General features: G+C 49.9%; 1 protein-coding gene across 1 annotated transcript in view; it reads right to left on the bottom strand.

Annotated features, from left to right (window-relative positions):
- Positions 1 to 3,298, bottom strand: part of ZSWIM5 (zinc finger, SWIM-type containing 5) — a 29,732-nt gene extending 26,434 nt beyond the window's left edge. Inside the window, 2 exon segments of the mRNA XM_014939511.1 lie at positions 2,879 to 3,254; positions 3,257 to 3,298. Coding sequence (XP_014794997.1) covers positions 2,879 to 3,254; positions 3,257 to 3,298 — 418 coding nt within the window.
- Positions 3,299 to 12,735: the final 9,437 nt, after the last annotated feature.

The raw sequence follows: 12,735 nt of genomic DNA, 5'->3' as shown, positions 1-12,735 counted from the left end.
AGCACGGGGGTGTCAGACATGTGAGACAGGCTCACCGTGAGCCCGCTGCCCTTTGCGGCCGGCGAGGAGAGCAGAAACGTGACCCACTCGAGCAGGCAGAGGTCAAGCGGGGGAGCAGGGCGGCAGGCACACCTAGGCTCACCGCTGGGATTGAATCCTTTGAGAAGAGGCCAGCGCCTTGGCTGCGCTCCGAGGCTCCATCATTACTGGATAGTTTGCATTTCCTTCTAGGAAGGAGGCAGCCAGGGAGATCGGCATGCGGCACACTGCCTGCGGCTACAGGCTCCTGCAAGGAACAAAGCCCTGACGCCCCGAGACCAGCGCCACAGACAACGGCTTGTGATTTTCTTTGCTGCTTCAGGCTCTGCAGGGGATGAGGGAGCAGCCCTGAAAGCCCTATTTTACAAAACTGGCCCAGGGGCATTCCCCAGAGATCCTGGCAATGCTCCCAAGGTGCAGAATCAGCTCCTCCATCCCACAGGTTCACCACCATCACCATGGAAGGTGCAGCCTTTTGGGTGACCGGAGGCAGGTGGTGAAGACCCAGTGCTTATATGAAGCTCAATAATGAGACCTCTCCTCAGAAATAAAAATGGGGGGGAAATAAAGGATTTCTGGAGAAGCTGTTCTGGCTTCATGGTTTACACCTCAGGTGTTCAGTGCACACACTTGTTACTGTTTGGGCTACAGAGGCTGGTCTGCCAAAAGCCAGCTTGGCCTCAACCCCAAGGTAAAATGATGGTGTGACCCCAAGGGTCTGAACTAGACATGGCCAAAAATGCATGCATGAGCCTGTAAAGCCCCATGTAAAGCATGACTTGAAGAATTCAAAATCTCAGGATCAGCAGCCCTCTATGAATGCATGAACTGCAGCTGGGAAGGGCAAGATGAAGGAAAAAATTTGGATCCCCTTCAACTGGAGCTCCTAAGGAGCTGCTGGATTGCTCTCACATATGCAGTCCCACAGGGCTGCAGCCCTTCCTCCCCTTGGCCCCTTGCTCAAGTAGCTCTGTGATGTAGGTGCTCTGTGACCGTGCTTCACTGGCAGGACAGGGAGGGCAAAGCTTGCAACGCTGTCCAGGATCAAGAGCCAAAGCCCTGGATGACACCACTCTGAACTTGAACGCAGACCTTTTTTGAGCCTTCCTTTTCACAGGGTGCAACATCTATGAATTTTACATCATCTTAGATCATCTTTAGCTCATCTCATCATCCTAAGGCTGATCTGCATCCTCCCCCAGGATGACTTTGGATCCTCCCCAAGGCTGTTCTCCTGCCTGCAGAGGAGTTCACTTGCTTGTGACCATGGCTAGGCAGCCACGTGGGTGTGGAGAGGTGCCACCTTCTGCTGAGTAAGTCAACACGTCTCTGCCAGTTCAAAATACCACACTGGAGTGTGTGACTTTGCACGGGTCTGAAGGGGCAGAGAATTCTTGCTTTGTTTTTTATAACCACTTGTAAAAACAAGAGGCAGATATTGAAATGGAGCCAACATCTGTATCTTTGTAAGACTCTCAATCACCAGCCTTTTGCTGACTCTAGAGCAATAAATATTCAGAGCCTTAAAAGCTTTTCTTCAATCTCCTTCAGAGAAAGCAGCCTCAAACAATGGCCAAGAAAGGATCTTGCCCAACCTCAGCTTCAGTGGATCAGCTCAGGGAGGGAATGGACCTCACCAGATTCTTGCAGTACCACAGCTCCTCATTCTTTTTTAATGCCAAAAAACGAGGAACTCCCTACAAAAAGCAGTAATTTAGAGCATAACCACACACGCAGCAGATGTGGCCCAGCGAAGGAGACAAAAGCCTCTCCCAAGGCAGGAGCAGGAATGACCAGATAGAGGGAGGGGAAAATATCTAAGATCAGAGCTGCCATCACCCCTATGGTGGAGGTGGACCCCTGGCCTCACCTTTACATGTGGATTCAACCAGTTCAGATCCTATTTTAGGCTGCATATGGGGCTTTTCATCTTCAGAGCACTTAACAGGCATGTGTTAATCCCCGCAACGCCCTTCCGTGGCAGATAAGTGTTTATTATCTCCGCTCTACAGCTGGTGGGACAGGCACGGTGGGGAGCGGCTCATTGTTGCAGACCCTGGGCAACCTCTGCTCCTGGGCTCCTTGGAAAGACACAGCAGGAGCGTCCGGCTTGAGCTGATGAAGGGAGCCTCACAGCAACTCCCCAGGGAGCCTGGGCCACCTCCTGGGCCACTAGGCAACTGCAGCAGGGATGGGATGGGCACTGTCCTGCAGCCAGGGCTTTCCAGGGGAGGAAGTCAAAAGCACCTTCCAAACGCCAAGCCCCAGGACACATCTCCGCTGTCTTTGTGCAGTAGGTCAGGGCAGCAGCACTCATTTATTATGAACAAATTAACACCCATGGAGATTAAAGCTTTATCTCCTGCCGGCTCAGCCGCCTCTGACTTAGCAACGTGCAAGGCTGGGCTGACACCATGTCCCTGTACACTGGAGGAGCCGCATCCCCACTGCACCTCCCGCTCCCCAGGACTCCAGCACCACCTCCTGTGCTGGGGACTAAATGTGCTCCCTTTCACCACCCTTGTCTTCTCTGTCCTACTCTGAGCTGTGCCTTGTGCACCGTCAGCCTGTCTGCTCTGCCTTTTCTTGCCCGTTGGAGCCAGTGTTTGACAGACAAACACTTAAAAAAGAACAGAGGGCAGAACGGAGATGTATGGCCAACATCGATGCGGTCCCAACACCCATGCATTAACCTCAGTTTGATGCTACTACCTCTCTCTGTGCAGCACAGACAAACATGGCAAAATGAAGGTCAATACCATCAGTGTGAAACCACCAGCCCATCCCCAAATGGACAGTGAATCGGTGCCAAGCCACCCAGGAAGGAGGGAGGACTTACCATGCACTTGGTTGATCTCCGAGTTGGAGGAGAGGATCTCATCAGCCAACTTCTGGGCGGTGGGCAGCACCTCGGTGTGGTGTGCCGTGATCAAATACTGAACAAACTTCTGGAGCTGGTCCCTGTTCATCTGGAAAAGGGTCTCTGAGATGGGAAGACGGAGTTTGACCTGGTCCGGCTTGCGGATCCTGTACAGCGAAAGCGCCACGACATGGGCGCAGTAAAAAATGTCCTTGTTCCCACAGCCACATGTCACTGAGGTGATTTTGCAGCGGTCAAAGCTGATGGCCACCTTGTAGGTCATCTCTGGTTCTGTCGCAGTCGCTGGCTCTGTTACCGTCCCGCTGAGGTGGAAACCTGGAGAGGGAAAGGAGAAAAGGGAAAGGACACATTAGCTTCCCTCTGACCACAGCCACCCATGCAAACTCTGGAAGGAGGACAAGGCCAGACACGGCTGCTCATGCATCGCTATGTCAAGGAGCACACCACCCAATACACACCATCCTGGTGGCTTACACCCAGCCCGCATACGAATACACTTCTGCACCAACACACATCTGCAGCCAGACTCATCGGTGAGTTTATTTAACAGCCAAACCCTCAGGGGAAGAGCAAAGCTGCTCAGTTCCCATTTGTTTAAGAGTCTCTCAGACTGTTTCTCTCCTGGGAGTCATCTTCATCCACACCTCCCTCTCGCTGAATTTGCAATTCACGTGAGTGAGGGCTGGCAGAAAAAGGCCAGGTTTTCTTTTCTTTCGTGAGGCAGACAAAAAAAACCCACAAATTAAAATGCAACACAACCCCAATTTCAGTCCCTCTACCAGGTACAGCGCTCCAGGGCATGGCCACAGCTCTAAGCTCTTCCACCCAACCAGAACAAGGAGCAGGGACAGCCTGAACCATGGGCCAAGGAAGAAACTGTTCCTTGAGCTCCACAAGATTTGCTGCTCGCCTGCAAACTCTTGAGCTTTTTCCCCGAAATACTGCTAGCCAGGGAGCCAGCCACCCATCAGCTGCAGGGACAGCCCAAATTCCTCACACAAATGTTAGGGTGCTCCCTACAACCCCTGCTGTGCAATTAGGGGCTGCAGTGCCTTCAGACACGAACTGTGAAAAAAAGCTCCCAACCAGTCCCAAACGCAAGTAAAGAGCAAGAAATGGGCTCAGAAAGTCCTCTGGGTCCAAGGAAGGTGGATGCATCAAGCAAGCAAGGGATAAAATCAGTGAGAAAAGACTGGGTGCCCACCAACCTCAATGTGAAAGCCCAGGGAGCCCTTTCCAGGAGCTGGCTGCCAAGGAGGTCCAACATCACCACTTTGCACTTGCCCAGCCACCTGGAAAAGGGACATCTTTTTTTCCCCCCATCCATCTGCCTCGTTGCTTTGAGGAGAATGATGCCACACCAGCAAGTTAATTAACGTGGCCGGGGCCACCCAACACCCCAGTGTCAGAGCCTGGTGTGGTACCTGGGACCCAGCACACCACACCGCCCGCCCCAGCCCTCCTCCCTGAAGAGGATGCTCACTTTTCTCCATGCTACTGCAACCTTATTAAGCCCATGTTTGTACAGAGGTCCCTGTGGAGCCTGCCATCCCCCCGGAGAAGGCGGCAGACAGCTGAGAGCCCTACAATTAGCGACAGAAAAGGAGAAGGGCTGGGGGGGTGAAGATTAAAATACATTAACTGCATCAAACCCTTGTGCATTTGCCAGCTCTCACAAAGGCTTTCCGAGACAAATTCTACCAGAGGTTTTTAATAAATGGCATCAAACCCAGCTATTCACTGCCAGTCTCTTTAAAGCCACGCCAAAAACCACATTCAAATCTGATTAAGCGTCAAGGAGGTCTGCTTTCACTTTAGTGCAGGGGAGGGGGAAAGCAGACCTGTTCTGCCGCCATCGCCCGAAACCCACCCCACGTGACCAGTGGAGCAGGAGGAGAGGGATGGACAACCCCACACTACCCTCTCACTCACACACTGCTGGCAGTGGAAGGGAGGCTGCGGAGGTGCTGGGCTCGATGCCACGGGAGCAGCACGGCCCCCGAACACCCCCCTCCCCACAAGTCCATCCCCCAGCAGCCAAACTATATAAATCCTGAGGATAAACTCCAAAGTGTTTATGTTTTACCACTTCTCTGGTCTGCAATGCTTGGCAGGCGGCTCCGACTCACTGCCAGTTTCTCCCTAGTTTACTTTCTGAACAAGTTAAAAGGATTGGAAACCACGTCCCTGAGCAAGAATGTATGTATATACGCATATGTATACCAATAGGCACATACGCACATATATATAAAACCCTCCAAGACAAATTACTAGCCATAAACACTGCCTTGAAACGCTTACTTTAGTAGGATCATGGGCCATACCCCACTTGGGACTAACTGGTTTAAGGCTGGAGGAACTCGTTTAACCAAACAACCTGTTTTAGACAGGTGTAAGTCTGAATGCAGCCCTCCTGGGAAAGGAAATTTGTCCATATACTCCCCAAGCTCCTCTCAGGTATCCTTAGAGTCGTGCTCCTCCAACCTCTGTGAGAGCCAATCCTCACAACTCGTAGTCAGGGTCTGCACATAGAACACGACCACTCAGCACAGCGGCAACTGCCAAGTTCATCTGGCACTCTAGCCCAAAGTCAAGTGTTGGTTTAGATTTTAGCTGTGGTGGCAGCAGGTCTATTTAAGATAAACTAGGAACTCTATATAAAACATTTATCAAAAGCTTAGTCTGAAATGTAACATGGAGAGAGAGGAGCTGGTGGGAACTGAGGCATTATTTGGGAATGTTTACATTAACAGGACATCAGCCTGCAGCTACCATGCTGTGCCCTGCTCTGCACCTCAGGACCCAGGGGTGCTCAGCAGTGATGGGTATCACTGTCCCAGAGAAGAGTGGTGATTAAAAGTTAGGTTATGGTGTGGTTACCCCATCATCCATCAAAGCACTCACTCCTGGTGCTACAGTCACCAAGAGGCTACAGGTCACCCTGGAGAAGGACAGCTGTCTCTGTACTCTCCTCTCCATTCATCTCGCATCCTAGAAGCACATGGGACAGGCGATAGTAGCACTCCAGCAGAAACAGAGCGCTGGCCAGTGACACGGGGTCTGGATAGCACTGAAAGCAAAAATATACTCTCCTCCATGTCCCCCCTGCACGTTTCAATTTAAGACGTTCCTACAGCTGAGTGCTTATCTAGGACTTCATCTTCTGTTCCTTAACATAAGCTAACGGTGTTTGATTTGCTGCCAGCAAAGTAGACAGTGCCAGGGCTTGAAAACCATGGAAAAGAAATAATTAAATACCATCTTTGTAACTACAGACTCATTACGCCCCATCGGAGCCTAGCTTTGTCCCAAGAACGACATCACCTCCTCCCTGTCCCAGAACAGCCTCCCCTACTTTTACCACGCATGCTTCCCAGTGGATGTCTCTCTGATCCAGGTTGCAAAAGGAGCTGAGTGTTCATACCTGCCCCAGAAAGAGCACAGAAAGGTGCCAGGAGTGTTCACAGGCACAGAGGGCACGATGAGCACATCTCCTTCCTAATCCCAGTTAACCATCAAATGGGGACAAAACACCAGCGCTAGGATCTTACATTAGTGCTGCAGACATTTAATTTAAATGAAAACAGACCCTAGAAAAGCATTCTGGGAATTTACGATCTCCACACCAGTGGCACTTCCAAACTCATCAGCTGGGCTCTTTGGAGCCTCCCTGCAGGCTGGGAGGAGAATGGATCCACAAAACATCACCTCTGGACTCTGAAATGGCTGCACAGGATCAAGCCTTTAGCACGAGCTCCAGTGCAGGAGACATTGCTATTAAGACTAGACCATTAAGGCCTCAACAGAAGCGTCTTTAACCAAGATGGAGAATTCCCTGATCTCTAAAGCTACTCAGCCAAAAGGAGCTTTGCAAACTCTTTCAGTTCTGTAAGAGCAGCCAGAGTCTTTCAGCTGGACGTTTTTAACCCAGATGTCTCCAAGACACCCATCAGGAGAAACCACTAGCCTGTTTTGCAGCTCCAACCCACCACTGGGCCAGCTGTGGAGACTCCTTGTCTTGGGTCCTCCAGCGAATCACAGAAGGTAAAGCCAACATTCAAGCTGATTGTATCAAAATACCTGAAGTCCAGAGACAGGCAGACAACAGGCAGAAACTGAAATCCCAGAAACAAGCAAAACCTAGGCATAACTCCTTCCCTTCTCATAACTGTGTCATCAAGAGCCCTCCAACACCCGTCAGGAGGAGAAGGGAGAGAGAGGAGGACCCTGCAGCTACAACACTAGCCGGGAACTCGAGAGCTCGGCTCTGCTCCCTCTGGCAGTTGCTGCTCACAGCCATCCCCCAGATTTCACACCGCAACCCAGGCAGAAGTCACAGTTGTCATTCGCAAAGTTGTGCCATTTGGAAAAATTAGCTTGTTCTTCCCAGGCGCAGCACTCACTTGCTTTTCACAGAGTGTTATCACAATCCTGCCAAGGAGGCAGCCTTCACACCAGAGCAGCCATCTCTAGAACCTAGCCCTGGACCAGCAGAATCAGAAGCCATCTGAGATTGCTGCAATGGCATTGATGTGCAAGAGGATGGGGACCAGTAACGCACAGGTAACATAGGAACCATTTCTTCACATCACTGCGGCTCCTCCGCAGGCTCTTCTTGGTTTTTGTGGAAACCTGGAAGCGGGGCAATGATCGGTTCTGCGGAGGGAATTGTGCAACCACATCCACCCCCCTGATCAAGTACCACTGGCAGGATGCAGTCGGATGCTGTACGTAAAGCTGCCAAAATCTCACACAACTAGTAACTGAGGCTGATATTTTGGGCAGCCTCCCTTAGGAGCAACGCGACAGAAAGTCCAACCACGCAGCCTCCCAAAGGCATCAGACACATCCCCCTGCATCCCGGCTGGAGAGGGGCGGCCATGGCAGGCAGAGGCTCGGCTCTCCTTCCTCACCGCTCTCATGGCCAGTGCTTAGCTCCCAGGACCCCACTTCTAGTCAGACTAATCCCATTTCAAATCCGTGTTTGGGAAGGCAGGCAGGAGCTCTGCAAAACCAAAAAGGAACAAATACATAGATATCTATGGGGCCCAGCAAATGTAGACGAGGTAAACTGAAATTCTCAGCACAAGTTGTATACACTAGGTTAACATGACCCAAATATTATTTTTCTTTATTTCCAAACCACAGCGGAAAGGTATTTTAAACTACAGCAATTCCAAGCTCTTTAGTGATTAAACGGACTGCAGCTCCAGCTCCTAGTGGAAAAACCATTTGTTTTTCCACTGTGTGAAAGCCATAACTATCAATGAATAATAATTGCTGCACCGAGTGTTATTTATAAGCCATTCTTGGTCACATTTCCGTGCCTCGAAACAACAGCCTTCCAAACGTGAACGTAAAATCAGTCAATATTTGTAATGTAGACAACACCCGTGGGAGGAAGGTGTCAGTGTGCGCTCGCGCGGTGGGAAGCGGAGGTTAGTAAAATCTCCCAAAGCTTTCCAGCTTCTAGATCAATTCCTCCAGCCGGCTGATGCTGACAATTGCTCAGTCCCTGACCTTGCAGTTGGAAAGGAGATGGGCTCATGAACTCATTTGCACATGACAATGCTCCAGCAAAGTGAATCATCTGCCTCCGATAGTAACGGAGAGTACGGCGCGCCCCAGCCCTCCCGGGCTCCATTCAACCAGCGCGGGGCTGGCCTTTTGTGCTGCCAGTGCAAGAAAGACTCCGCTGAAGATGTGTGCAATTAAACCCACTTTTCTTGTTGCTCTTTTGATTCAGCGCGGCTCAATGAGAGGCACCCTAGGCAGGTGTTGTCACACACAGATAAAATGTGCCTTTTCAGAGCGCTGGCAGACAAAAAGAAAGAGGGTAAGGCTGAATCAATTGCCATTTCTCCCTTGCAAAATAGGGAATCCAGGCTTCCAGCGAGTCAATGAGCAGAGCTGGTATGAGTTTACATCCTCCCTCCTCCCCAAAGCCATTTCTTTTTGTGATCGCAGGCAAAGGTGTTGCCATTGAGCGAGACCTTGGCAGGGATGAAGGAGGCAGGCGATGGATGGCCAGAGGATGCTGCCCTAGCAGAATGCAGCTCTGCTTCTTCTGCTCCATGTTTTCCCCTCGCAGCCCTCCTCCCCAGTCCCTACCACACTCCTGTCCTTACCCAGTCATTACCACCCTGGAAAAGCACCTCTGGCCTTCACAGAGCTAACAAAGACCATTAAAAGCCACCGGGGTAAGGAGCTGTGCCCATGTCTGAGCTGATGCCGGAGGAGCTGTAACAAAGGGATAGGGCTGAGTTGGAGAGGACGCACTGTGCCTGCAAGTGTCCCCACATACACCTACGGCCCCAGACACCACCTACCACAGGTTTAGAAGAAATATAATGTCTCCAGCTAGGCCAGGGAAGAAGCATGAGCTGCAGCTGTAAACAGAGGAGATGCAAGTGGGGCTGTTTGTGCTGGAGGGAGCCGTAAGCTCCTCTGAGCAGCTGAGTAAGCTGGAGGGACGCTCTCTCTGCCATCTGCTCTGATCCCACAACACCTCCTGCAAATGAAGAGTCAATCCGCTGGTTTCTATCCCTGTTAACCTCTAATCAGCCACGAGAACCGGCCTCTGCCTGGCTCTTTATCCGAGCCAGCTAATGCGTGAAGCACACCGCGCTTCCCATCTGCTCCAGCATTAGTAGAGTTAAAGGACAAAGCCGTTTCCCTGTCCCAAGCATTCACTTACACAGATGCCCTTGTATTAACTCAATTTCCCAGTGATTTCCATTATTACCCTTACGAGATTTCTGGTGTTTGTTTATCTAGGAGCCTGAAATGGAGGTTTTTCCGCGCCTCCCCCCCGCCCCCTACCCAGCTCGGGGGGTGGCTGGACAAAGGCCATTCTCCAGAAGGCCGGTCCCGTTCCGTGACATTCCCCACAAATATTCAGAACTGTTCCCCCATTTTCTCCCCAGCCTGCAGTGCTCTTTGTTGCTCAACCAAACATTAAGACCCACGTTTGGGGGTATTTTATTGTCAGCCCTAAAGCAAAGACCACCCCTCCCAGCATCACCTTCCACATCCTTCCGCCAGCAAATGGGTTTTTAATCTACCCAGATGCGCAACTCTTGCTCCAAAGACATATGGTTTGGGGGAAGAAGGAAAAAAATACAACTGGTTTTAAAGCTCAGGCTGATTTCCTCTGCTAAGGTGCAGCCTTGCAAGCTGAATTCCTCAGCTAGAAGTTCAAATTTAATGCAAACCAAACCGAATGCTGTTTTTGCAGCACCATAAGCAATAGAAAGGGCTTGGAAGAGAGGAAGGGTTCACTTGAATCTTTGCTAACATGTGCTGCCCACGTAATAACTGGTGGCAAAATGCTGTCAAGTCTCTGCTCCTTACTGCTACAGTATCTCTCACGGTAAGCTTGAATATAAAGAGCTTTCTTAAAACGGTGAGAAATTAGAAAGATGAGGATGTGCAACACATTTTTTAGCAGAATTGGTGAACGTACCATCTCCACATCATGGGAGAACAAACACCACATCTCTGTGACCATCCCAAAAGCGTCCTACTTCTCGGTGTCCGTGAGCAGCTGTGTCTGAACAAGGAGCAACCCAGTTTCTTGTTATAGCTCAGGTGTCTTCTCAGCAGACATAGGGCTGTTTTCAAGCATGAAAGAAAATATCCATGGGGAGGAAATTCACTTTTGCTGGAGTTTCCGGGCTTGTGCATCCCATCAGTCGAGGCTGCCGCAGAGCGGAGCCAGCCCCGTGCTGTCACCACCCCGGCTGCCTCAAGGAAACCAATGGAAGATGCCAAAACTCACACGCAAGGCTGAGCTGGGGTCACCTCCTGACTTCAATGGAGCCACCCAGATTTCCAACAGCTGAGAAGCTGGCTTCTGGTACATAAAAGGCTTTTAATTAGGAAATGCCTCTTATCCCTCCATGCGAGTGTCACCACGATGGGATCATTGATCTTCACCGCAGCCAAAAACGAGCAGAGCAGCACCCTTCCTTTCTTCGCTTTTTTTATGTGGCGATTCACATAACTCTTAGTTCCACAAAAACTAACCCTGAGCCCCGAGAAGTGAAGCACTTCCCATGCCAGAGCCCTTAATCCGTTGCTCCTGGCTTAAGGGTTCATCCCTGGGTACCCTCTGGTTGGGGAAAATGTTGCTCCAGAGCCAGCGACATCCTTGCATCTCTACATATCTGCTCCTCTTGCTGACTTGCTTTTCCATCGACAGCTTCTGCATCAACAGCTTGTTCATGTCTGTCTTAGCCTTAGGATGGAGAACAGTTTTGGATTTTGTCTCCAAATAAAGAAAGATAAATTACATTCAACGCATATTTTGCAACTAGAGCCACCTGCAGAGTGGGCCACCTCCAAACCAAAACCAAAACCCAAACCTCAACCCATCACTATGGAAAATCAAAAGCAAAACCAAGCCTGAGGGCCTCCTGACTCGTTTCCTCCCCATGTTTTGGTTTTGCACGGGGCAGAACTGTCAGCCAGATTAACAAGGGCCACAATCAAACCAGGGCATCATGCAGCAATGGAGGGAAGCAGGACACTACCCCGCTCCTCCCTGAGACACCATCCCTTAAAATAGCAGCTCTACAATTTATAGGGAAGTTATTAGTGATGATTTTCCTGGCCCTCAGAAGCCTTCTGAGGGAATGAGGCAGCCTAGATTCAGTATGAAAATCTGCTCCAAATCCTTTCCAAAAAAGACATTTTTTCCACTAAGAATAGCTCTGGGTTGTTTGTTTTTTTTTTAAGGGAGGATAAAGTCTGACTTTCTAAGTTATTGGCAATGTTGCTAAACAAACATTATATTTACGAAGTGTTTCAATAGCATTTGTGGTAATGGCTTCAGCAACAGATTTGCTGAAAAGGTCAATTAACTTCCTTCTGAAAACCTTGCTTTTAAGTGTGGAAAAGGGCTCTGCGATGAAACTGCTCCCCCAAAGTGGAAAAATCTTTGCGATGACATCGCTTTGCCGGTTCTGCTCTCCATCCCCCATTCAGGAGTTGGGCACAGACCCCTGGAGCAGGCACTGGGACGACCCCCGTTCTCCTGCCAACTTTCACATCCCACATTTATAATAAACCCACCTCTCTTTTTTTTTTTTTGGCTATTGAATTTTACTAAGGAGACCACTGCCAAACATTTTTTTTTATATTGTAGAAATATTATTATACTTAAATGGCTTAGCTCACTTCAGTAGCTTCACAAAAAAAATTAGTGGTTTCCTTTATTCCACCACCACCCCCAAACCAATAAAGCTGAAATTTGGGAGCTTATTAGGGCTGCTCCATATAGGGAAATTAACTACTCATTGCAGAATAAATTATTCAGCAATTGCTATTCCGAATCAGCCTCCTCTGTGGACATGTTATTCCAGAATCATTTTGGGAAACTTTGCGAGTGCATTAATTATTCCTGAAGGGACTTTAATGCCAGGACAGGAAGTAATTCAAATAACGGCTGCACACCAGTGGCTGGGCTGGTCACCAGCCCTTTGTGACAATCCTGACCAGAGCAACTCCAGAAAGGTACAGGTGGTGTCAAGCTCGGGAAGGCTGATGCCGAATTTCAACATCCAGCAAAAACTGAGGTAAGGGAAAAGCATATATCCTGATTTCATGTGGAAAAAACATTTTTCCAGCTTTCTTTCAACCCTTAAGCTGCAAAGTGAGAGGAACTACCAGAAATCTAGTGAAAAGCTTGGAGGACTTCGTATCATGAGATGTAACATCTGCCTCACATCACTGGGGAAAGCAGCAAGTGGTCTCTGTCCCTGGGATCTCTGCACGGAGCTTGGTGAGGAAGGGCCAGCCCAGGGTAAGCGACA

This window comes from Calidris pugnax, unplaced genomic scaffold (genome assembly GCF_001431845.1).
Source record: "Calidris pugnax isolate Ruff unplaced genomic scaffold, ASM143184v1 scaffold18, whole genome shotgun sequence".
Taxonomy (NCBI): Eukaryota; Metazoa; Chordata; class Aves; order Charadriiformes; family Scolopacidae; genus Calidris; species Calidris pugnax.
Note: the sequence above shows the minus strand (reverse complement) of the source record. Positions and strands in the feature narration are given on the sequence as shown.